This window comes from Lepidochelys kempii, chromosome 2, assembly GCF_965140265.1.
Source record: "Lepidochelys kempii isolate rLepKem1 chromosome 2, rLepKem1.hap2, whole genome shotgun sequence".
Lineage (NCBI taxonomy): Eukaryota > Metazoa > Chordata > Testudines > Cheloniidae > Lepidochelys > Lepidochelys kempii.
Window position 1 is genome coordinate 232,643,785 of NC_133257.1, and position 26,520 is coordinate 232,670,304.

Consider the following 26,520-nt stretch of genomic DNA (forward strand, 5'->3'; position numbering starts at 1 on the left):
TGAAGGTTACAACAAATATGGAGAGAGAAGAATATGTTTTATGTAAGAACTGTTTTATTATGTTAATGTAGTGTGACAGGGTCGGGCCCGATGGCTACAGGAGAGAAATAGAGGGCAGATATATTAGCCCTGGGTTAAGTAGGTCCCTTTTCCCTGGGTAAGGTAACAGGGAAGGTTCCAGAACAATCAGGAACCTTCTGGAGACAATTAAGACAGACAGGCTGATTAGAACACCTGCAGCCAATCAAGAAGCTGCTAGAATCAATTAAGGCAGGCTAATCAGGGCACCTGGGTTTTAAAAGGAGCTCACTTCAGTTTGTGGTGCGCATGTGAGGAGCTAGGAGCAAGAGGCACTAGGAGCTGAGAGTGAGAACGCGGACTGTTGGAGGACTGAGGAGTATAAGCATTATCGGACACCAGGAGGAAGGTCCTATGGTGAGAATAAAGAAGGTGTTGGGAGGAGGCCATGGGGAAGTAGCCCAAGGAGTTGTAGCTGTCGCACAGCTGTTCCAGGAGGCACTCTAGACAGCTGCATTCCACAGGGCCCTGGGCTGGAACCCGGAGTAGAGGGCGGGCCTGGGTCCCCCCAAACCTCCCAACTCCTGGTCAGACACAGGAGTCGTCGACCTGGACTGTGAATTCAGAAAAATGGCCAAGCTGAGGGCTGCCGTGAAGCTCCAAGGTGAGCACATCCGCCAATAAGCGCAAGACCCACCAAGGTAGAGGAGCAACTTTGTCACAGTAGGTTTATAGTCAAAAATGGTTTTACACAAAAGTAATAAACAGAAATATATCTTCAGTATCACCCACTAATGACACTATTGTTGATAGCACATTCTTGTGGAGAGGGTACAGAACAGCCGGGCACATCTGGGATCATACATCCACTCAAAAATGTCGCCAGGACTATTCACTTGAATTTAGAAATGAACTCACTTCAGCCACACCTATGCCCATTATGTGCTGGTTTTCCACTAACTTTCATCTGACTGAATTTCACTGGCATAGAATTAAACTTTTAGATTTGTACACACAAACGTTTTCACCAAAGTGCTTATATAAACAAAAAATAATAAAACCACTTGATTTACCTGACTAAACACAACTAACACAGTTTGAGTAGCAAATATAGACTGTTGAATACTCCACAGAGGTATTTTTTTTGACAAAAATGTAAAATACTTTTGAATAGATAAATGGGAGGAAATAAAACTATTTGCTGTAAATTATTCCCTCAGTTATAGAGTGAACTGGAGTGAAATTCAGACCTCACTGTAGCTAATACAAGTTTTCCCACTGATGCCAACAAGGCCAATATTTCATCCAGTTTGTATAAGGCTGGGCAACTGGAGCCCTGAGTTACATATCCAGCTCAGCAACATATTTCCTTTGTGACCTTTGGTAACACAAAATCCATCCATGCCTCAGTTTCTTCACCTAAAAATGGGGACAGTGTCTATTTCATTGGAGTGTTGTGAAGCTAAACTAAATCTCTATCTGTGAGGTTTGGATTTTTTTAAAAAAGGGAAAAGATAGGGGTAAAAGGTGCAGACAACCACATTTAAAGTAGATAAACTATTTTTAAAAAGTAAAAAATACACCTCAACATTTAATTTAAACCTGCACATCCTCAACCCATCATGTCATGCATAGCCATCTTCCATCCATGTCATGCATAGCCAGTACTTGGGTCATCAAACATCTGGAAACTTTACATACAATGCCTTAATGCTTTGCAACTGCTGAGCATAACAGAGCAAAATAAGGTTCAGAATTGATTCTGAATTATGTTATTTTTGTGACTATAAATCAGACACCAGATATCTAAACCTACTTTACATCCATTATCTTCTGCCACACTCTGCAATTAGTATGCAGCTTTTTTGTCTTTATTCCCATATCAGTGTCCCATAAAGTAATTAAAACACCTCAGAAGTTCTGTTTTCAAAAATTTAATTTTTTGTCAAATTTTATACAGGGAAGAGTTTTCTTCTTTAAAAAAATTTTTTTTCCATGTTGCAAAATAATCACCTCCCGTTTTAGTTTATACCACCATATTATATGTACGTACCATTTCCAATATTTGATTAATAGGAATAACAAAAAACAAAAGCCAGTCACTTGAAAAAACACTATGAATTATATACATTCAAGAACTGCATTACTATCAGAGAAACCAGATTTCTTTCTCAAAGGAAGCGAATTCCAAAATATTGTATTTTTTAAAAAAGACTCTTTTTGTGAAAATATGAAAAACTTTATAAACTAGCAGACTGACTGACTCTGGGAATGAATATCTATTGACTTCTGGTTGCTGACCTATGGCTCTGTTTGATCTCTAAATTTGATATTTCACCCTTTTGTTAGTAATGACATTATTGGGTATAATACTGAGATGTTTAATATTTATTAGATTGAAACAAGCTTGGGGGCAAGTAAGAGAACACAAATAATTGGGTTGTTAGGCTTTGCTATAGTAAAAAGGCCTGTTTTAACTAGTGTGAGGCATGGTGTGACAGGCTTGATTTTTAGGTTAGTTAATGTATGCCTGAGGACTTAATCCCAATTCAAGAAGTATGCCTTCACATTCTATGTGACAAACAAATGACCACAGAAGGACAGGTAATGCCATAAGCTTGCAAAAGTTAACTTGAAATAGGGGGACAGTTTGCGGGCTTTTGAAAAATTTTGTACTATAGTAACAAGGCAGTTAGACCGCATTGCCGTATATGATTTATTATGAAACTGACTGACACAAATATTTAGGTCACTGATCAGAAGTATAATTATGGATACCCAGAATGCCACAGGATTTATTCGTGCCCCACAGGATAGGGGCAGGAATAAGTTTACGATGATAAATAAAAGGGTCAAATATGTACTGTATCTGTATGGTTACATAAAGGATGGGTATAAAAGATATGACTTCATTCCCTAAATGTTGGGTGTATTAGGTCCTGAAACTGTGCCAACTGGTTGGTGCCCTACTCTGATGTGCTCCATTGCCTGAATTTTTCTCTTTGTTTTTCATAAGGTTTAAGAATCTGTGGGTATGCTATCAATTCTAAAACCTATCTCTCGGTACACTGCTTTATGTTTGGTTATATTAATAAGTGGACTTATTTGGTTGGTATTAAAAGCTTTTATTGGATTTCATCACGTATGTCATCAATCTCCCAATCAATGAGAAACTTCTGTTTAGCTACCTATCATGAAAAGAACTTGTGCTAAAGTAAGCTTCGTACAGACACATACAATAATTAATCAGGCTGCATGGTAGATTCATCTGGTTCACATTGCTAGATATTTGCATTAGCTTTGGATCAACTGCAGGTGCACCTATGTGAATGCAAGGACAAACTCTTTATCAATAGCAATTTCATATTCACTATAAAAACATATATGGATACACTATAGGATTTTCCTTTTTAAAAAGATATATCTCCAGTGTGGCTCCTAATACAAATCTGACAGGATTAATGCTCTATTGGAAAGCCCAAATCAGTAAGCCACCTAATACAGGGGTCAGATCAGTATGGCAAATGCAACCCTCTTACTATTCCCAGAGGACCAGAGTACATTGTACAGTCATTTACATGAGTATAAACACTGAATTACTTAGGGCTACATCATATCATCAACAAATGACATCAAGTTGTTCATACAGAGTGCATAATATGGCCTTTAATATTGTTGCTAAGTGTGAAATCATCAGAGCAAACAGGATCTCTCCATACAACTGGTTTGTCATCCCACAGCTGCTGTGATCTGAGGCCATGGTCTACATGGATTTTGTAATAGTACATTTCAATTTTGGTATTTCAGTAATATATTATCATTAGCATTCTGCAGCATTGTTTCTAATTAAGTCACTGGGGCAGGCCTGTGTAGGAACGAGTGAATACCAGGCCACAATGGGCTCCTCACTGGTGCCTATGTGGATGACTGTCCCAACTTTAAGAGGGCTGTCCACCTATGTGATTGTAAAAGTTCATACTGTGGGGAGTGATCTCCCATTACCTCCAGGCCCAGCTGTCTTGTCTTGTTGCATTACATCATTGCCTCCGCTCTCTACTCCAATGCAGAGCACATCACTTCAGGAAGAAATGGAAGCAACGCAGTAATGTAAGATGACCCCAACAGCATCTGAAGATCTCTCCCAGTAGTAGTATAACTCTGATTAGCCACAGGGGAAACATCTTGTTGGATGCTAAACACATATTACCTTTCTCTTGTTACTTATTTTCTTTTCCTATTTTTTCCTTTTTAAGGAAGGGCCAGAAACATGGCTAAGAGAGAGAGGGAGAAGAACAGGCAAATTAAAAAGTCATCAGGGGAACTAGGGGTGGGATTTGAGAATTGTTTTAGCTTTCTTTTAGAAGAAAGGAAGAAAGAAGAAAACGTAGCTTCAAGAAATAAAATGAAATTGAAAGAAAAGGTATTAATTAAAAACAAAAACATTCTTAGTCAATTACTTAAAAAAATTCTCAAGATGCTAGCTATGCTGTAACCTGGGTAGGACAGTGAGCAAGGATGTGGGAGTCAAAATTAAGGATGTTGGTGGAAGCTTATCAATGACTGTCATGAATTTTTAAAAATGATGCTAATTATGTGGGTTTAAATTAATGGATATTTATTTACCATCTTAATTAAGGTCTTTTGTTTGTTTATTTCTTTAGTATGTAATTTAAAGAAAATGTGTGGGATTGGCAATCTAATTGTTGTTCAAGAATGAGCAGACTTAGCAGGTCTTTCACATAACAACATCCCTGACGATCCCACTGGCATCAAATAAAGCTCAGATAAACAATTTTCTCACGAGCCTTGCACAAATGCTGTAAAAGTCAGTATTGCAGCTGGACAGAAGAGTATCTTTTGAAGCTCCACAGAAACATTCCAAAATCAAATCTGCAGTTCAAAGCTGCTCAGACAGAGTGTTCAGTTTCATAAGTGGATGACATCACCCACTGTTCAGATTTACGAAGAACCTACAAAATCTAAATCTTTCAGCCACTGGGATCCCAGAACATACCAGCATAAAAAGGAGACACTTACAGCAAAAGCATTTCCTCATGACTACACAAAAACATACTAAGAAAATTAAAAACTTGTTGGACACCTAGATACTGAAAGAAATGTAATGTAAGCACAGAGTTAAATGAAATGTTTAGCTTATGGAAGAGTCAGTTCCTCCAATTACTAACTGAGTTTAGGCTAAGAAATAAAGAGAAAAAAATCTTAGGGCTTCTCTTCATGATTTAAACATCCCAGTAACACAGTATTATGTCTACTGATATACCAATATAAAGTATATTTTACACAAAATCCTAGCTCTAATCATTTCCCTCCTCAAACAATTAACATCAAATTGATCTAATGTAAAATACAAATATTCAAAAGAGTTTATTACCATAAACCAATTATTACACATCATAATGGGAGTATTTAATATTGAATTTATCAGTGGATTATTTTCAATCTAATTTCAGATAGAACTGAGAAGATTGACCACACTGCACCTTAAGCGTGGGGGGGTGGTATTGTCTGCCTTGCCGGGTGAAGGGGTATATATCGCTTTAAGAGTATGGGGGATAGAGAAACATGGATGATGCTGCAGAAGTAAAACGGGTCAGAATGGCAATGCTGACTCATCCCCCAGAGACCAGAAGGGAAGGGAGCTGATAAAGGGCAAGCCTGGCAGGAGAAGCCCTTTTTTCCCCAGCCAGGCAGAGCAGCACCCACCCTCTCAGCAAAAATACCAAGTGGCAAAATACCAAGTTTGGTCATGACTGGCTCTGGGCATTATGCTAGCTGTTCCTTTCTTGGGGGCCTGGGAAGGAATTTTTCTCTCACCACCAGATTGGCCAAGGCGGAGTGGAGGATTCTCCACCTTCCCCACAGTGGGTTCAGGGGAGCTTTGTTAGGGTGAGTAGGGAATGGGAGTTAGACTATGATGTCACAACTCATTACGTAAGTGTGGGACGTACGTCCAGTGCAGGTATCCAGTACAGAGGGGATACAATGACCAGATAAATGACTTGGTAAATGATTTAAAGGAGGTGTTTGTTAAAGGAGTTGAATGGGGGGTGGGGAGGAGGGGAGTTCAAATTGCTCATGATTGGTATGGAAGGGATCCAAACCGCCCCCCCCTTTTATAGCCTACCTTGACCCTCATTTGAGGGGGGTTGGTAAGGTTCCAGCAACGGGTTGGCTGGGGACCAGGATGGAAAGGGGTGGGGGGTTAATGGAAGCATCCAGGTAAACACTGAAATGATCATGTAGTTCACTGCACTGCACGCTTTAATCTGCCGGGTAGTCCCAGAGATCTAATAACAAAGTTGTGGCCTAATTAGCCATACCAAGTGTCTCCCGTCTTTCTTCTGGTATAGCTGGACAAAAACATAACCTCAGTGCTATCTTCATAAATGATCTGGAGGATGGTGTGGATTGCACTCTCAGCAAATTTGCGGATGATACTAAACTGGGAGGAGTGGTAGATACGCTGGAGGGGAGGGATAGGATACAGAAGGACCTAGACCAATTGGAAGATTGGGCCAAAAGGAATCTGATGAGGTTCAATAAGGATAAGTGCAGGGTCCTGCACTTAGGACGGAAGAACCCAATGCACAGCTACAGACTAGGGACCGAATGGCTAGGCAGCAGTTCTGCAGAAAAGGACCTAGGGGTGACAGTGGACGAGAAGCTGGATATGAGTCAGCAGTGTGCCCTTGTTGCCAAGAAGGCCAATGGCATTTTGGGATGTATAAGTAGGGGCATAGCGAGCAGATCGAGGGACGTGATCGTTCCCCTCTATTCGACATTGGTGAGGCCTCATCTGGAGTACTGTGTGCAGTTTTGGGCCCCACACTTCAAGAAGGATGTGGATAAATTGGAGAGAGTCCAGCGAAGGGCAACAAAAATGATTAGGGGTCTGGAACACATGAGTTATGAGGAGAGGCTGAGGGAGCTGGGATTGTTTAGCCTGCAGAAGAGAAGAATGAGGGGGGATTTGATAGCTGCTTTCAACTACCTGAAAGGGGGTTCCAAAGAGGATGGCTCTAGACTGTTCTCAATGGTAGCAGATGACAGAACGAGGAGTAATGGTCTCAAGTTGCAGTGGGGGAGGTTTAGATTGGATATTAGGAAAAACTTTTTCACTAAGAGGGTGGTGAAACACTGGAATGCGTTACCTAGGGAGGTGGTAGAATCTCCTTCCTTAGAGGTTTTTAAGGTCAGGCTTGACAAAGCCCTGGCTGGGATGATTTAACTGGGAATTGGTCCTGCTTCGAGCAGGGGGTTGGACTAGATGACCTTCTGGGGTCCCTTCCAACCCTGATATTCTATGATTCTATGATTCTATCAGGATAGAGATTATAATTATAAAATAAAGAATAGTCTAAATTATAATATTTGCCTTATAATAATCAGAAAACAAATACTAAAGCTTCATTTGTTCACAGGGTCCTATTAAGTTACTGTTTAATCAGCATTAAAAGTAGAAAGAGAGGGAAAGATGGTGCTGTGGGTAAATTCACTAATCCAGTGACACCACCATTTTGCTGTTGAGTGTCACATGATTTATTTCTTTTTTAAAAGACCCTGACTTGGCACAGTCTTGAGTGTCAGTCAAACACTATCTTCTTCACTATGTTCAGCTACCATGCCCTTGTTTCCTTTTTCCCTTGGTTACACCCACACCACCTAACCTCTCCTTGCTCTCCTTGTCTGTACTCACTGCACTGTCTACACATACGTACAACACTAAAACACATCATCATCTTCCTGTCCTACTTTCACCCATGTCACCAATGCTCACAATTACATCATGAGTCTTGAAATATTTGATATTTTTCTTGAAGCCCCAGCTCCTGGAGTAATGTGATTACCTGAGAATCTCAGCTTTCATTTGAGAAAAAAAAAAGTTTCTACCCCTCCTGGCTGCTAAAAAATGTGAAATCCAAAGGTTCAAGAAGCAGAAGACAAATAAAAAGAATGTATGATTTGTGAACACTCAGGATTGTCAGTCCTGATACATGCGACCACTAGGTTAACTAGACGACATGAACTCAAGTGCCAGCAATATACAGCTGACACGCAACTCCACCTGTCTTCACCAAATACAAACACACCACTTCCACCAAAATGGCCCAGTCCTTGGATGAGTTCAGCTCATGGATGAATAACAACTGGCTGAAGCTGAACCCATGGTAACAGAGCTTATGCTGGTGAGAAGAGGAAAGTATTTTGAGGAGTTTGCAGCTACCGTGAAGTCTCTTTTGATTGCAGGTTCACATCCACAATTACTCAATTAAGTCCATAGTCTAGGAGTATTCTTGGTTTCCCGTGGATGCTGAGCTCTCACATCACAATGGCTGCAAGTAATGCTTTCTATCATCTCCAGTTATCTAAGAAACTCCATCCCATTCTGGTGGATGAAGACCTTGCCTCAGTTATTAATGCCTTTGTCGCCTCTTGGCTGGAATTTAACAATGTGATATATCTTGGCATGAAGTATTCAGCACTTAGGAAACTCCAACTGGTACAAAATGCTGTAGCCCATCTCCTCAGCAACACAGGCTATCGTGAGCACATCATACCTGTCCTCTGCTTTCTAAACTGGCTTTCCATAGAATTATGAATTGATTTAGCGGTCTCAGTCCTTATCGTTAAAGTGATCTATGGCCTAGGCCCAGGATACCTAAAAGAATGCTTAAAGCTCTGAGATGAAGGTTGGAATTTACAGCTTCACTCCTGTGGCACAATGGAGCTCTCAACAATAGAGTAAAGAAAGAACCTTCCCTGGGGTGGTCCAAGACTGTGGAATGAACTCCACCAGAAACTAAGGACTATCACAAACCTCACCACTTTCCACTCCAAGAGCCAGGTTCATTTCTTTGTTCTTGCCTTGTCTAGTATAAACACATAACAAGAGGTATATTTAACAACAACAACAAAGGGACATTCCACTCCCTGTGCTTCTCCCTCTGGGAAAAAGATGAGAGAACAAACAACATGTGACAGATGTGTAGCTATGTTGCTTGATGCACTACTGGAAGGTGCTATGATGATTAGGGTGGCATGAAAACATATATATAATAGAACACATTCACTCCACCATACATGTGACATAAAAGTACACAGATGCCACCTTCCCATCCTCAACTGGCTCATCTGATTTACAATAAGGACCAGCTCCAATGTGTGCTAGGCTGTTTCAGCTGCTCCTCTGCTCTAGTATGTGCTAATGAAATGTACATTGCATACCATTGGTTCAACTTTGCATAGGGTTGCCAATTTTGGTGGGGAGTATTCCCGGAGGTTTCATCACGATATAATGCTTAATTAAAGAATAATGTTTAATTCCTGGAGACTCCAGGACAATCCTGAAGGCCTGGCAACCCTGCCATTGTAGGAAGATCACAAGTGGAATTTAGCTTCCATCATAGCCCCCAATAGTCATGTGACTGCATCACATAACCTCCAGTTTAGTACGAATAGCAGTTTCTGTTCAAGAGAGAATCCCAAGAATAAGAAAGGAGAGATGGAAGTACATTGAATTTGGGTTCTGCATGGTGAAATGGCTCAGCACCAGACTAGGCTATAGCGAATACTGTTTTATTACTGTGATGGTTACTAACAATCACAGCAGTTGTGCCAATATTGAACACTAAGTTAAGGTTGTGAAATACTTTCCAAGATAAAATGCTATTTTCACATGCTCATACATTTTCTAATCAGTCACTCTGGATTGACATTTGCCATGTGTGGTCTTTGTTCAAAGATGAAATTCACCCATTTTTTGGGATTATACTTATGTCAAAAATCCCACATTTCTTTTGATTAACAAAAACTAGCCATGGTTTGGTTCTCTGGTTTTGTTGTTGCTCTCTCTGTGTTATAAACATGGATGCATCAAAAACAGCTTGAAGTTTGAAAGCTGAAGCCTGCTACTGATGCAGCTGTTGCAGGGAAGTGCAGTATCCCTGTTTATAGCACCTGTCCTGGCATATCCCTGCTGGATTTATAAAAGTATTTTTGTCCCTTGTTTTTGTAACTCTTGCAATTTGAAGATCTGCTGGCCAGCTAAGCTGGTGAAATTGAGGACAGGCTGACTGGTCGTGTACACCTGGAGAGCCATCCCACTGCAGGACTGTCTACATGTACACAACCCAGCCAGACTTTCCAGTGAGCTCTCTCACACAGAAAGTAAAAAAACAAGAAGTGCACATTTTCAAAAATCATTCATAATTAATTTAACAACTAACATTTTCTCTGATTCCTAGCACTGATACAGAGACCTAAACAGCTTAGCAGATGTTCCTTTCTATAAAGTGAATGGGAGAGCGCAACCTGCTTCCAAAGCAGTGAGTGATAACATGCAGTCAAATACCAGGAATCTATTAAACAAGCCTTCTCAGTCAGCACAGAAATTAGCATTTAATAAATTACAAAGTGGAAGAAATAAATCTTATTGGAAAACAAAATCCATTTTGAGTTTCAAAGTTGATCTTGACAAAGCAAGTAAAAATTATTTTAAAAAACTTTATAGCTTTTGAGTAACAGTGTCCCTGAAAGAAAAAGGGCAATTTCCCATGAAATTTCTTATTACATAGCAGATATCTGGGGGCAATATTTAGTGCTACCAAAAGGAGCATGCCCTCTTTAAAACCAAACACAATACTGTTTCAGCATATACATTTAGATTAGAAGGTACTGCATGGCTTTTCAATTCAAGAGAAGACTACCACCTAGTCAAATCAAGGGGAGTTATGCTCACCTACATGAAGCAGAATTTGCCCCTTGATTTGGAAAATGCTTTGAGTGCAAATTGATTGGATTACTAGTGAGGGATATGCCATGGGGCGCTAAAGAACTTGTGAAAAGAACGGCTCAGCATGTTGAAAATTTTTGTTTCTGAATGGGATTGAACCGCAGCAGTAAAGATTATTAAAAGAGAACAGAAGGTAGAATTTTAGGCCCCATAGCTCTGTGTCTAGTAATCAAATAAAATAATATGAACTAAAGTAACTCCAATTTTGATTCTCTCATTTCCTTGATTTTAATGAATAACAGTAAGTAAAGATTTTTTTTTAATATTGAGGACCTCATTCTGACCCTTTACTCACAAAGGCGAGCAGTGGCACACACAAAAAGTCATAATTACTTCATGGGACTAATCATGGAGTAAGGTACCATGCAAAGTGAGTAAGGATCGCAGAATCTGGCCACAAATTACAGATAGTTAATATTTCTGAAATCCTAGAAACTCTGTATAAAATAGCACAACACCAATTCCACAGCAGACAAACTGTAATTGAGTCAAACGGCACATTGTACTTTTGTCTAAAACTTGTACCTACTGTTTTCTAACTATCTTAAATTTACCAGTTACTGCAGTTCAGTATGAAATAGTTTTGGAAACATTCTCTTCCGATTTTCATGCAATTACAGATAATCTTTTAAAGATTAAATATTTGATTATGTTACTAGGAATGAGATATCTGAATGAAGTCATTGTAGAATGATTGACACAATCTTACTTGACTTAAAAGTTGAGAAACTTCCTTAGCATGCTCAAAATCTGGTCTTCCGAGTACAGCAGTCTCCTTATTCATTTCTCCTCTTTGTTTCTTATATTCAGCCTTTAAAAAAAGAAATGAATACTAATCTCAATTAAACTGTATTTGCTTCTGTTTTATCAAAGGAAATGTAAGCATTATAGTTAACAAAACAGAAAGTATCATTAAGTGACCTGAACTGACACTAGTCTCACTAATGCTCTAATCAGCTCTGAAAAGAAGGCCTTCCCAGGCTTTATCTGTTCTAAAAATATAAATTTATTTTATTTGAAACACAGTGAACTTCACTCACAAGGTTCAAGTTTAACCAAATACAGAGCCTAAGCCTGAGAAATAGTGATCTCCCACTGTTCCCAATAAAGTCAGAGTGAGTTAAAATGGACCAGCATTTCTGAAGATCTGGTCCAGAGTTTACAAAAGATTATTTTTAGAGGCTGAAAATAGTTTTAGAACAAGACTAGGCTGAGAGAGTGCCAGCCTCTTTCAAATAAAGGATCAAATACCACTCAGTTATATCAGTGCAATCCCCTTAAAGTTAATGGAGTTGCACTAGTGTAACAGATGGACTTTGGCCCACAGGGTGGATGTTACATGATATTTCTAGCTGAACAAACTCCCCTGCAGATGCACTGCACATTCTTTCTAAAATGTATTGAAAAAGGAACACGCAGATGTACCCACAAAAGATTCTGTGACACACCTCAAACTATGTCCACTGGCTAAATTAGGATTTTACACTATGAAGGCAGTGTAACTCTGGCAGTAGGTATAGTACCTACAACTGACTAGAGCAAAAACATGTCCCAAAGTTATTCAAAACCAAGGTGAAGATTTTCAAAAGACATTAGTGATTCTGGGTGCTCAACTTGAGCCACCTTAAAGGGGCCTGGGTTTTAGAAAATACTGCGCACACACCCTATGAAAATCAGGGCCCTTTAAGGTGTATCAAGTTGGTCAGCTAAAATTTAAGAAATGATAATCTCTAGTCACCTTTGAAAATCTTGGTTTTACAGACTTCTGGATAGCTTAATTTTTCTACAATAAAAAAATTAAACTATATTACATACTGTTACAGTAGCAGCCAAAACATGCTAGGTACTGTCCCAACATGTAGAAAGACACAGATGGCTAAATATAAATGTAGGTGTCTAAGTTTTAACATTTTAGACAGCATTCTTTACACTTTGACAGAGGATGGAATGAATAAAATAGTCAGTAAGTTTTAAAACGGACAGAAAGGGTCACTGAAGATCATACATTGCTTATTATCTTTGATATCTTGCTTGCCATCTTTATGTCTGGCCTGTTCAGCACTTCAGTGTATCTGTGTGTATCTTGCACATCTTTCTTATATGACACCTGCCAAACAAAAGACAGTTGTGTTTAACAAACGGAGTTAGAAGTTTATAAATCATATTTGAATGACTTATGAACTCAGCCACCAAAAGCAATAAACCTCCAGATAAAATCATTTGTTCCACCCCAGTCCTACTTGACAGGGATTATTTATGCAGTGTTGTTGTAGCCATGTTGGTCCCAGGATACTAGAGACACAAGGCTGGTGAGGTAGTATCTTTTATTAGATCAACTTCTGTTGGTGAGAGAGACAAGCTTTTGAGCTTACACAGAGCTCTTCAGAAGAAGCAGCAGCAACTATGTGTAACCTCGAAAGCTTGTCTCTCTCACCAACAGAAGTTGGTCCAATAAAAGATATCACCTCACCCACCTTGTCTCTCTAGGGATTATTTAGTAAGCCCCCCACACAGATTAACAAGATAAAGAAAAAAATTTCAGAAATATACAAGATAATGTGAGCATAAAAATGGTTTTGTTTAAGACTAGAATAAAGTGCTAGCATTCCAAAGAATCACATGATTTTGTTAAAAGGCACAGCATTTCAGAAAAATTCTAACAGTGAAAGGAATAAGTCTTTTCATATGAGCAAATCTTGTTCTATACCCCCCTGTGCTGCACAGAATCCCACAGTCCAGTAGGCCACTACTGTACTGTACAGGAATTGAAATCCTAATGGGATGAATAACTCTCTCAGTTGCAGAGTAGCAGTCGTGTTAGTCTGTATTCACAAAAAGAAAAGGAGTACTTGTGGCACCTTAGAGACTAACCAATTTATCTGAGCATAAGCTTTCGTGAGCTACAGCTCACTTCATCGGATGCAGTCAGTGGAAATGAGTCATTTTCCACTGAATGCATCCTATGAAGTGAGCTGTAGCTCACGAAAGCTTATGCTCAAATAAATTGGTTAGTCTCTAAGGTGCCACAAGTACTCCTTTTCTCTCAGTTGCAGCACTGTAGTTGGTATTTTATTAAATGCTCCTCCCATCAAACATGATCACAGGGATTCTTGGGGAGCCACTAAGTTGAGGTGACATCTTTCTTCATGTTTCAGCATGAGATGTTCAGGGCAGAAAATTCTTGACTGAGGAAAACGCCAGGAATATAATGAATGGGCTAGGAGGGCCTTAGCCTGAAGGCCAAGCATGAGCACGATACATCCAAAGATTCTCCTCTGTGCATGTAGGGAAACTGCACAGACCTCTGATATATTCCAGAGTCCCAAGACCTCAAGTTATAGTTTTCTTTTCCCTGGACCTTCTCTCTCCCTTGCAGAAGTACAAGTGCCAAGTCACAAGCCAATTTTCATGAATTATTTCGTTGAATCATTCTGCATGATCAAGAAAATTTCCCTTGATACTTCAAAGCTTCAATCCAATCAAAACCTTGTGTGGAAATTAGAGAGCAGAAAATAAAATCTGGCATTGCATCAATGCATCCGCATCATTTCTGTATTACTGCAGGGTCTTTTAGAATTTCTTCTGTTGCTTAAGACCTTACAATGTTTCAGTATTATATTTCAGCATCATAGGCTCTTTTGAGATTCCTTCAGCTTGAGACTTTAGCGATCACAAACCTAAAGGTAAAATTCCTATTTTCAAATGTAATATTCGAATCTGTGCATGATTTTAACAAATTCAGCTGATTGGTCAGCGTTCACGAACTGTGGCTCTGAACCATTACAGTTTGTAGAAAGAATGCATAAAAAAGAAAATATATCTATCCGTTTTTTGCAAATATTTTTAAAGTATCTTTAAGCCAACCAGAAAGTAAGTTTGCATCCATATGATGTCAGCCTAATAGACAAGCTAAGTAAGCTTCAATCTGCTGGCAGTTTGCCCACAAATCAGATCTTAGCATTTTTAACCCACAAAGAGTGACACAGTACAATCAACAGCTAAACTCAGATAAAATGCTATCATAATCATCACCCATCCTTAAAACTAACATTTCTTGTTTGCTACCAGTTTGTTTTTTAAAGAAAACTACGTGTACATACAAGCACTTGCATTGCAGAGCTTTACATGGATTCAGCTAATTATATGCTGTTCATCCTAATGACCACATGAGGTGAGGTGAACACCACAAAGGCAGCAGGGACAGGTTTTTGAATAGAGCCCTACCATCCATGTAAATTGCAAATTAAAGGCCAGCATATGTGCTAAAAACAGACATTAGGATTGAAGTGACTAGTAAATTCAAATAAGGGAAAATCAGTGTACCACAAACCATGGTGGTGGAAGTGGTGAAAGCTTGGGCACTTATTGCGCCCAAATGACATGGTCATTTACAGCATGAAATAATGGATTATGGCTAGTTTTAGGATGAAGGAGGGAAAAAACATCAGACAGTGACAATCCTGTATATTTCACCGTTTCCAATGATATTTGATTCAGGACCTATTGCAATAGCTTCCCTTGAGTGAATTATTATTCTTCCTGCACCTAAACCAGAATACCTATTACTTATGTCTGAGGGAAAGTCATCTAACATTTTACAAATGTCTGCAATCTATATTTGCTCCATTCTGCGGCTTGTCATACTCCAGTGAGAATAAAAATGTTATGCAGCAGAACAGTAGTTTGTCAGAGATAGGCCAAAGAAAGAAAAAATATGTTTCCCATTTCCTGAATAACCTCAGTCTCTGGATGCTGACCCTTCCCCACTGGGACAATGTGCTGGCCTCTGTTACACAGCTGCTATTCTGCTCCGTCAAGTGAAATGCTTTTTTTATTTTTATTTTTTTTATATATAGTGCTATGTTATAACAGTAAAATGAAAACTATTCTGCTAGAGAAGGGGAACAGATGCCTCAGCGACTAACACACCACCTGAATGTGCACAATCATCGGCTGGGGTACAGAGCATGGGAAGTGAAAGAAAAAGATCACAAGAGGGAAGAGGAAAAGCAAATAAGGTGGAAAAATGAAACAAAGAAAAGAGAAACTTGTTACAAAAGAAGAAAAGCAATGGAAAAGGAAATGGAGGAAATACCTACTGTGTAGGAAAGGGAAAGACAGAGATTCAGCAGTTTGGGGCAGGGACCATCTTTTACTCTGTTTGTTCAGTCTCATGCAAAGAGATAGCTGCCAGTCAGGATTGGAATCATAATGCAAATATTAAATAGAAAAACTGTCAATCTCTTAATCCCTTCAGAACAATGTCACAGGTAGCTCAAGAACTACTTTCTGTCTCTCACTGTGGCTGGCCATGTCTGATGCGCCCATCCAAACTTATTTTTGTATAGAACTCTGTTGCTGAGACTCCGTCAGTTTTTGGCAGCAGTGAGAAGGATAAGCAGAGAGTTAACAGAAGACTAATGAGGAGTGTGAGGGAGAAAAAGAAATAGAGACAAGAGGAAAAAATCTGCATCTATTTCATCTTTGCAATTATTATGGGTATGTTAAAATATTTCTCACCAAATACTCTTGTTAGCTTTATATTGGTTTATTAATTTTAAACTAGCCTATCATTTTAGACAATTGCTATAAAAAGTGGCTTCATCCACTGAATAGTTTTAAAGGAACATGTAGTGAACTGACTGCTAATCTGAATTTAAAAAGTCTTTCTGCCTCTCCAGATTTAGCTGAATAGTCGGAATTACTTGCAAAGCACAGAAAATATTCAGCCCTAGCTCATAATTAGTTGATTAATTTTTATAGGGCCAGCTCATTTAAATAGGGACATGTCCACTAAAGTCTAATGAGATGCACCCATTTTACACCAGCTGAGGATCTGTCTTTCAGTGCTTACATTCTACATCTTTGAGATGATTTAGCTTTGATTTTATAACAGGCACTTGCATTATAGTTTCTATTCATTGGGAAATGCAACTTAAACCGGTTGCCATGTAGGATGCAGAGTCATTGGCTGTCAATCAGCTGATTTATTTTTCATATTACATTTAGAGTTCAGTAAAAGAGGCCTAGTATTAAAGGATTGAGATGCCTTTCAGCAGTTATTTATCATGTCCCTCTCCCTCACCCGTGTTCAAAATGGAATTTTAAGAAGTGTGCAAGCCTCTGTTGCTACTTCTGATATATACAATCGAAAGTCAATAAGACTTGTGCACACATAGGACTTGTGCAGACATGTGCACATATATCTGAGGGCAGAATTTGACCCTTAGTCTTAAAGTGAACTAATCATTTTGGTACTTTGAAATGGCCCGTAACTCACTCTAATTACCCTAATGGCTCTCCATCTGAGCCCCCTGACTCTGCACTACAGTGCTGTCACTCTGGAGTCCATCTACACAAGGAAAATGACTAGTTGCTGACAAACATAGTTTGTTGCTGACAAACAACAGCTTTGCATGGTTCCCCCTCAAATGGTGTTGAAAACTGTTTCCCTGCCAGTGTAGATGAAACAAAAATATTTCTGGACCATTACAGACTGACACCATCATCCTTTCTGGTAATGGGGCTGAAAACTATTTGGTCCCATTTACGCTAGCAATAAAACCGTTTTCAACACCAGTTGGGGGTGATCTGGGTGAGCTGCTGTTCACAACCACTGTCAACAGAAAGTTAGACAGCTCTGGGTGCTTTTCCTAATATATATGCAGCATAGAATACGACTGGATCCATAGTTTTAATGCAACCTTCATCAGAGGAAAAACAAGAATCCTGCCACACAGCAATTTCCAAAATGGTGGTGGACAAATGATGGTGTTTATAAATGCTCTTAATTTTAATTCTGATGATCGGGTCTTATCAAAGGACATGTAATTTCTATCCTGGAAATTGTTTTTGTGGACAGTATTCGCACTTGCATTTTAAAAGATAAACATACATTCCTATGTGTTAACATGCTTTTCTGAAAATAGTGCATTTTAATTGGTCAGTGGGGATGTTAAAAACTCTGACTTCATTTGGACTGCACAGAGCCTGCATACATTCCAGGAGTTTTCCAAATTGGTGACTAACACTTTAAAGACAACATTGCCTAGTGGGATAAGCATGGAACCAGCTGCCATGAGACCTGGGCTCTAGTCTCAACTCTGCCATCTACTTTGTGTGGCTCTGGGAAAGACTGTCTCAGATTCCTTATTTGTAAAATGGGGATAATGACACTTTCTTATTTTACAGTAGGATGCGATAAGGTTTAATTAACATTTTAAAAACAAATTGAATAGGTAAACCTTTGTATAAGTGCTAAACTTTTCATAATCTTAACTATGTCTTCACAGATTGTCTGAGGATCACCTCTTCCTTCAGTTGTAACTCACCGCCACCCACCCATCAAACCAGTTGCATCTTATTGCCCTATGGCAACTACAGTTACCTAACCGGAACAAGGATTTTCTCCTTTTCTGAAAAAGTTAATTGTGTTGTCTTCTTTTGCTATTCATTTCTTCTCTCCCTCCCATCTGTTCTGTTTTTCTCAACTTGAAAGAGGGGGAGCCTGTACCATGTGACCAGCCAGATCTCTATAGACCACCAGCAAAAACTACAGTCCAGGGTTTGGAAAATTTTGGATTAGATAAAAGGATGGCTCCACATACAGTCATAATGTATATATAGGATAGACTGGCAGTCTCTCTCCAAACTGCACGGCATTTGTGTGATGAAGTCAGACTGTTAATGTTCATTTCACACAAACTTGTATGTAACAGAAACACAATTTATAGAGAAATAGTCTGCATTAAACAAACATACTTTCATTCCAACACTGAACAGTGCTTAGAATAATATTGCAAGTATATTTCCTACAGCTAAAAATGTTTCTTTTATACTTTGTGGAGAGTGATTTTCTTTGGTAGAAGTATTAAAAAGGTAGAAAATGTTTCGTTTTACAAATGATCACATTGTTCAGGAGATTTTACAGTATTTCTCTATTATGCAGCTTCAACCCACACTTGAGCAGGGTGTTAATGTTATTCAAAGTGGTGTGAAGGCCTACAGCACATCCCAGTTTCAAATTGTCAGCACAAATGTATTGTAAGTGGAATCCAATCTTCATTTTTAAAGGAAATTGCACATTTCACACAGTTGAGTATAAATGTCAGTCTTATTTTAAAACTGAGTAAATAGTCTTAAACACATCCTAATCCTTTTAGATGTAAACCCTGCATGTAAAGGTTGAATTGAATTGGCAGACCATTGTAAGTAAACATACATTCTACTCTCTTAGGTATACTGTACTGAGTGGTGGATAAAAGAGCTTTGTCTTCCTATTCCTGCAAGAGTTTCCCTCTACCACTGCACTCTCCTCAAAGCAACGATTCTACAAACAGCCTAAGTTCCAAGAGACAGATGCTTCATATTTGGAATCCTTAATATGTCCATTAACAAACTTCCAGATTCAGAGTTGAATGGGAAGCCTCATGTGGTTCTTAATTAAACCTTTTCTCACAAAATGAGAAATCCCCAAGCAAATATTCAGCATGGTGCCCAGTAATTACACACAGTAGGTGTGTAACCATAACTGGTGTTACATACCCCATTTCTCACGGGCAATAAAAATATATCTCCACCCCATCTTAGCTCTATATTAGCAAACAAGAAAAAAACAGTGAACTGGATGCAACAAGCTGGTTTGTTCAGGCTGAATTTTCCCCCCACATTTTCCATTATTTTTAATATTCTGTTAAACAGTATCATAACAAAACATCTTTCTCCTCTGTGTTTGTTCTCCTTTATTTAACAAACTTTCTATTGTGCTGTGTTTATAGCACGAATGGAGACAGCACGACTGCTTTTTATTTACTTCCCCATCTGCACACTGCCTTCATTAATGCTGTTAACAGGAGTACGCACAGCTGTGGGAACAAAGAGGGGCTGTTCTGGACTGTGGATTTACAAATTATAATTAAAATTCAAAGGATAGTTAAGTACAGATGATGATAGTTTTTGAACCTAAAGCCCCTCTCCTGTACTTCTCCTCAACTCCTCACATATCATGGATCCCATCTCTTTTCCCATTCTTGTTTCTTTCCCTAGCCCCAATAAAACCCTTCCACATCTGCAACACTCCTTTCACCATCCTTACTGAGGACCGGAAAGGACCCCCATCTCCATGGGCAGAGAGTTTTATGCTGCAAGTTCATTTCCAGAGCCACTGGCATCTTCTCTCAAGCTATGCCCCGTTTCATACCCTCTCTTCATCTGACATCCTGGTGATTTCCAAAAGCAAGAGGAGGCACAGCTTGGCAGGTTTCAAGCAAGAGGGCAAAGCAGGGCTGGTTGTGACTTACTCTTGGGAGTCGCAGCTCACACATATGTCCCAGCAGTAGAAATCCTTCCTCTTCCCAGCATAATACCCCCCTGAAATCTCCCAACAGCCTCTTAGGCCTTGTCTACACTGGGGGGGGGGGAAGGAGCTAAGTTGGTCTAAGTTACGCAACTTCAGCTACAAAAATAGCATAACTGAAGTCAGTGTACTTAGAGCAACTTACCGCAGTATCTTCACTGTGGTAGGCTGACTGCTGACACTCCCCTGTTGACTCCGGCTATGCTTTTCCGCCGGTGGAGTACCAGAGTCGACAGGAAAGTGCTCGGTGGTCGATTTATCGCATCTTCACTAGACACGATAAATTGACCCCCGCTGGATCAATCACTCCAGAGGTAAGTGTAGACATGCCCTTAGTTGCTGACCAGCTCTCAAGGTTTTAAACATCTGGGAATTAGCCTAAGGGTTGTGTTACATTTTGAAGTGGACAGCGTTGATTAAGCTATTGTTAAAATGCCAGCACAAATTTATAAAAAAGGACATTCAGAATTAAGGCCTTAACTTCATTTTTCCTAAGGTATGTAACAAACATATTCGTAGATTCCATGGCCAGAAGGAACCATTGTGATCATCTAATCTGACCTGTATATCACAGGCCATAGAACTTCCCCATAATAATTCCTAGAGCAGATCTTTTAAAAAAGCATGAGAGCTTTGTTTAAAAAGCAGAAAGGGCAGAATATCTCATGCTGACCTGACATGACTCCAGTACCTCGGTACAAAAGACCAACTTAGCCTTACCTTTAAATGTCCTTACTTTTTGGTTTATCTCATCATTTTTACATTCCCTTAAAGCGACCTAATTATTCTAGCCAAATTTTGCCTAAAATTCAAGTTTAGTATAAATAAAGCTTTTGCAAAACCTAAGACCAACAGATTTTTTTCCTTGAAATTGTTTTTTGTATTTATGTTTTTCAATCAAAATAAATATTTCTCTAGCATTTGCAACCATAAAAATGCAGCATTGAACTAGTGTATGAGAACATGAAACTGAAACCAAATTTACACAGTCAAAACCTTAAATAAAGTGATAATGCTATTTTATTGTCTAAGCTGAGAGAAATGTAAAAAGCTAACAAAGCATCCATAAAATATATTAGATTTTTAAACAACTCTTTCATAAATTTATTTGTAAAACAGCAATGGAAACTTATTTTTGAAAAAACTATGGGGACAAATTCTACTCCTCAGTGACTCCAATGCAGTCCCCTGAAAAATCAGTAATTTTACCATCTATTACACTGTTGCACCCACACGTCCATATTCTGCAAATATGCTCATGAATTGTTCAATTGAACTCTTTAGGATTACTCCTGTGAATAATCTTACTCATGTGTATGAAGATTGACACTCAAAGACATAGAAGCCATTCTGTGTTTTGCATAAATAAAGCATAAATAAATATGCTGTTTTAAAGTATAAAATATGCAAATGTAAATTCAGGGAACTTTTCTTTAAAACAAATTTAAAAACTAATGGCATAACAGACAACTCCTCCTCTATGATCTAGCATAAAAATAGGTACTTAAAAATACTTTGACGCTTAACCTACACACACGCACACACACAGAGGTTATGCTCCCAGTGATTTTTAAATACATATTTTTACTTTTCATATATATATGGATGGTTTTAGAAAGCTAAATAAAACCCCATGGAACACTGAAATATAACATGAACATTTTATATGCAGTAAATAGACTCGACCACTACTGCAACAATGTAATAAATTAAGAGAAGAGAGTACTTACATTACTCTGGCGTTTACTGACTTCCATAGCATGCTTAACATCTGGGGGCTCTGTCATATGTGCATAATCTGATGTCCCTTTTTCAGCATCATGTTTCTGTTTGTAGAGTACCTTAACAAGATGTAGATAAAGACAGATAAAATAGCAGGTATCATTTTAAAAGGATAATACTTAAATTTATTAATCACTATTTTGAAGGAAAATGACACTAGCTTGAATATATGAACTAGTTTGCTTATTTTTGTAGTAGAAATTAAGCCAAACAAGCAGTCCTACAGCTTTCATAGTACTGCATGTGTATATATACATACACGTCCACCAAACATGTGAAAAGCTTACAATATACCTATCCTTAACATAAGCTTTTATGCTTACATTTAGAAAATTTACCAGGTTTTGATGCCTGAAGAAGAAACAAGCATCAAAGAGATGTGTTTTCAAACAGCTCTCTATAGCAAGCATTAAAATAATCCATGAGAAAACAGCAAATACTAAAACAATAAGGTTGAAAGTTGATCAGGAGAAGGATGATTTGAAACTAAAATCCTCAATACAAAGAAGATAATACCCTAAAATTCTCGAGAAAATAGCACCTAAGAACATGGCCCTGGACTATTTAAATATATGGTATTGGAAATCTGTGGAAATATCCTATCTTGGCTATTTGCAAGGCACGAGGATTCTATAGGAGAACCACAAATCAAGCACCCAAGGGGATATAAAGTACCTACACTGACTATATAGTGTAACAAGAAGATCCACAGATCAAAGATAAATGTGAAAAGTAGCTTTTTTGTCATACTACCATATTAATGCAAATCCAAAACATGGAAAACATAAAATGTGCCATATTTCTGAAGGATGTAAAACCAAAGATGGCTTTGTCCTCAGAAAACAACAACAAAAACCAGATAAAATTTATAGCAAAACAAAAATCTGAGCCACTATCTTGTTGTATTGTATATTACATTTTGCGGCTGGCAAAGCAAGTAGCCCCCAACAAGACTATAATCAGGGCCGGTTCTAGAATTTTTGCGGCCCCAAGAAAAAAAATTCGGCCGCCCCCGCTTTTTTTTCGTGCTGCCCCGCCCCAACTCCGCTCCTTCCCAACCCCTTCCCCAAATCCCCGGCCCCGCCTCCTCCCCCGGGCATGCCGCATTCCCCCCCAACCTCCCGCCCTAGCTCACCTCCACTCCACCTGCTCCCCAGAGTGCACCGCCGCTCGGCTTCTCCCCTCTCCCTCCCAGGCTTGCTGCACGACACAGTGACTGTAACAAACAGCTGTTTCGCGCGCAGCAAACCTGGGAGGGAGGGAGAGATGCAGAGCGGCGGCAGCGCGCTCCGGGGAGCAGGCAGAGGCGGAGCAAAGGCAAGCTGGGGCACATTTCTAGGGGCGGCTTGGCCGGTGCCGGAATGCCGCCCCTAGAAATGTGCCGCCCCAAGCACCTGCTTGTTTTGCTGGTGCCTAGAGCCGGCCCTGACTATAATAGCACTCTACTTTTGTAATCCGCTATCAAAAGGTATAAAACATGCTATACAGAAATATTTTCCCTCTACCCCTCCCTCGCAGGGAGTCGCTTTCATGATGTTTCCAACACTAGCCCGTCTGAAGAATAAGTCCCAAGATTGCTTCCAAAATAGGATCATCCACTTTGTTGTATCCACGTAGCACCATCCACTTTGCTGGTCCAACATTTCATTTTTTATATTGAAATGTTGGCTGTAGCTCCAAAGCTACCAATGTGATGAACTGTATGTTAATTGCACTACAGCATCCAGTCGTTTATGAAAACAAAGCTTTTTCAGTAGCTCAGTGGAAATGTATTTAGCTTGCAACTTGACAGCTGTATTCTTTATAATCTCCTTTCTCAGTGTTCTCCATTTATCTTAATTATGTAAGGGGCATTGTCAGCAGATTGAGGGACATGATCATTCCCCTCTATTTAACATTGGTGAGGTCTCATCTGGAGTACTGTGTCCAGTTTTGTGCCCCACACTACAAGGATGTGGAAAAATTGGAAAGAGTCCAGCGAAGGGCAACAAAAATGATTAGGGGGCTCGAGCACATGACTTATGAGGAAAGGCTGAGGAAACTGGGATTATTTAGTCTGCAGAAGAAAAGAATGAGGGGGGCTTTGATAGCTGCTTTCAACTACCTGAAAGGGGGTTCCAAAGAGGATGGATTTAGACTGTTCTCAGTGGTAGCAGATGACAGAACAAGGAGTAATGGTCTCAAGTTGCAGTGGGGGAGGTTTAGGTTGGATATTAGGAAAAACTTTTTCACTAGGAGGGTGGTGAAGCACTGGAATGGGTTATCTAGGGAGGTGGTGGAATCTCCTTCCTCAGAAGTTTTTAAGGTCAGGCTTGACAACTCCCTGGCTGGGATGATTTAGTTGGGGATTGGTTCTGCTTTGAGCAGGGGGTTGGACCAGATGACCTCCTGAGGTCCCTTCTAATCCTGATATTCTATGATTCTATGTAATAATGTAATATTTTATTTTGCAAGATATAGAATGACAGAATTATTTTTCATTGGAACAAGCCAAAAATTCATCTAATGTAATCTACCCATCTGGAGTGCAAAGAGATCATATATCCATAAACTATTTCCCATAATATGGATAATCAAGTTTGAAAGAGTTCTAGAAATGTCAATTTCACCAGTATTCTTGGAAACATGTTATTTATCTACAGTAAGTTATCTTGTGTTTATAAATTTCTTCCTATTTCATATAAATTTTCCATGCTATGGCATATTAGTTTTTATTTTTAAACATTAGTATATAGCACAATAAATGTGCTTTACAGAAAGATTAAAGATTACAGGTCCTACAAAAAGCCTTAACTCTGCCCCATGTAATAACAATACATTATGATGAATGCATTTTAGAGTTTGTGCCAGAGATTAAACCGATTTGTATAGATAAAATAAGTTTTAGCTCTCTCTCCTCCCACACCATAGTGTCAATATAGGACAGAGTCAAGACTGTTTTGGTACCCTGGCTATGCATTTCCATACTTAACATATTTAGTTTTCTTTCAAGTTTAACCTTAACTCCGAATTTCCTGAGTTACTAATGCTTGTTTTTGCATAATTACAATGTTTTAAAATAATTTTTACCTTTACATTTATCATTAAGTTACTGATATGAACCCTCAACCTTGACACCAATTTAACCTAGTGTTATTGTTGCTTGTTTTGTCGTTGTTGGGTTTTCTGTTTTTGATCTAGGAATATATATAAAACGTGCACGCAGTAGTAGAGGAAATGGCATGTAATATGTCCGTGAAAGAATTAAGTTACCAGATATGCGTTTGAATACAGAATTATAACTAATAGCCAGCTGGGCTATTACTATTTGCTGCTTTTCAGGCAGAGAGAAAATTATGGACACAACATACTTCACCATAACAAAAGCATTAAGAGTTATACCTAACAGTTTAACATTGTGTAATATGGGTACCAAGCATAAAATTGAAGGGTAACCTTTACAAACTTGGATGCCAGTTTTGGTCTCAATAAATTACATTACAATGGTGCAATAAAGCTCAAGAAACCACTTACAGCACATCTTAAAATAACAGGAGGGCTCTGTTTATTAGAAAGAAATTACGTCCATGCTCTATGACTCTCCTGGAAGTCAAACCTGGGACTTAAGATTCACTTGATTTATCATCATCATCAAAAACAAGCAGAAAATATTATTAAACATCCATATGTAGCAACTGCTCAAAAGAGGAAAATTAAATTGTCTGCTGACATGCCCTAATCTTCAATTTGCTTTGGGTCCTTTTTTTTTCCAGATAAGGAATAACCAGCACAATTTTTTTGTCATGGTAGAAACAAAGTGATGGAATGTGTACAATCTTTAATGATGTTCCTTACATCATTTCCTTCCTTGAGCCATTAGAAATGCTTTATCTTTGTGTGTGATACTTTTTAAAAAAATGTTGGGGAAGGGGGTCTCATAGTTGTTTTTCAGCGTTGAAAAAGACAAGGCACAAAACTAGAGTTCATGGGGAATTTTCCAGTGGAAAATGCCATTTTTGTAAAATCAGAATTTTCTGTGGGAAAATTCCAGCTTGCTAGAAAATGTCTATTTTTCCAATGGAAAAGTCAAAATGATGGCTCCCTGGTTGCTCAGCTGGAAGGCTCATCTCAATTCCACTTTCTGCCTGCAGGGAGAAAGTAAAATTGATAAGAACTTTCCAGATGGATAGCCAACAAGCCAAAAAATTCTGTTTCATTTCCCCCCAAATGAAAATTTTCTAGAAATCCCTTCACATGAAAATTTCACATTTTTTACTTTTTGTTCCAATTCAGGAAGGAAAAGTTTTCAAAAATTCTAAAATTTTGCTAGAATGGATTTCCATTTTCCAGACATTGAAAAACAAAGAGTAAAAAGGGTTGTTATAAAAGCCAACAAAGCTGGTCACATTTGTGCCTCCGCTGTATATCACACAGGGAAGCAAAAGTATAAATACAGCCAAACCTGAACAGCAAGCACAGGAAGCATAGTAGAACATATAATCATGCCCTCTCTCAAGTATGGTAGAACCCCCTCCATATGAATATTATGTGGCTAGAACTCTACAGGGTGAAA

General features: G+C 38.9%; 1 protein-coding gene across 14 annotated transcripts in view; it reads right to left on the reverse strand.

Annotated features, from left to right (window-relative positions):
• The window catches only part of NEBL (nebulette), a 427,388-nt gene that overhangs the window by 103,555 nt on the left and 297,313 nt on the right, over window positions 1–26,520 (reverse strand). For 12 of the 14 annotated variants that reach the window (XM_073334199.1, XM_073334187.1, XM_073334197.1 and 9 more), the window contains 3 exons: window positions 21,917–22,027; window positions 12,837–12,938; window positions 11,541–11,642 (listed from right to left, as the gene is read on the reverse strand). The exons of the other annotated variants lie outside the window; for them this stretch is intronic. In XM_073334199.1, coding sequence (XP_073190300.1) covers window positions 11,541–11,642; window positions 12,837–12,938; window positions 21,917–22,027 — 315 coding nt within the window. The remainder of the gene's footprint in view (window positions 1–11,540; window positions 11,643–12,836; window positions 12,939–21,916; window positions 22,028–26,520) is intronic. 14 annotated transcript variants of the gene reach the window in all.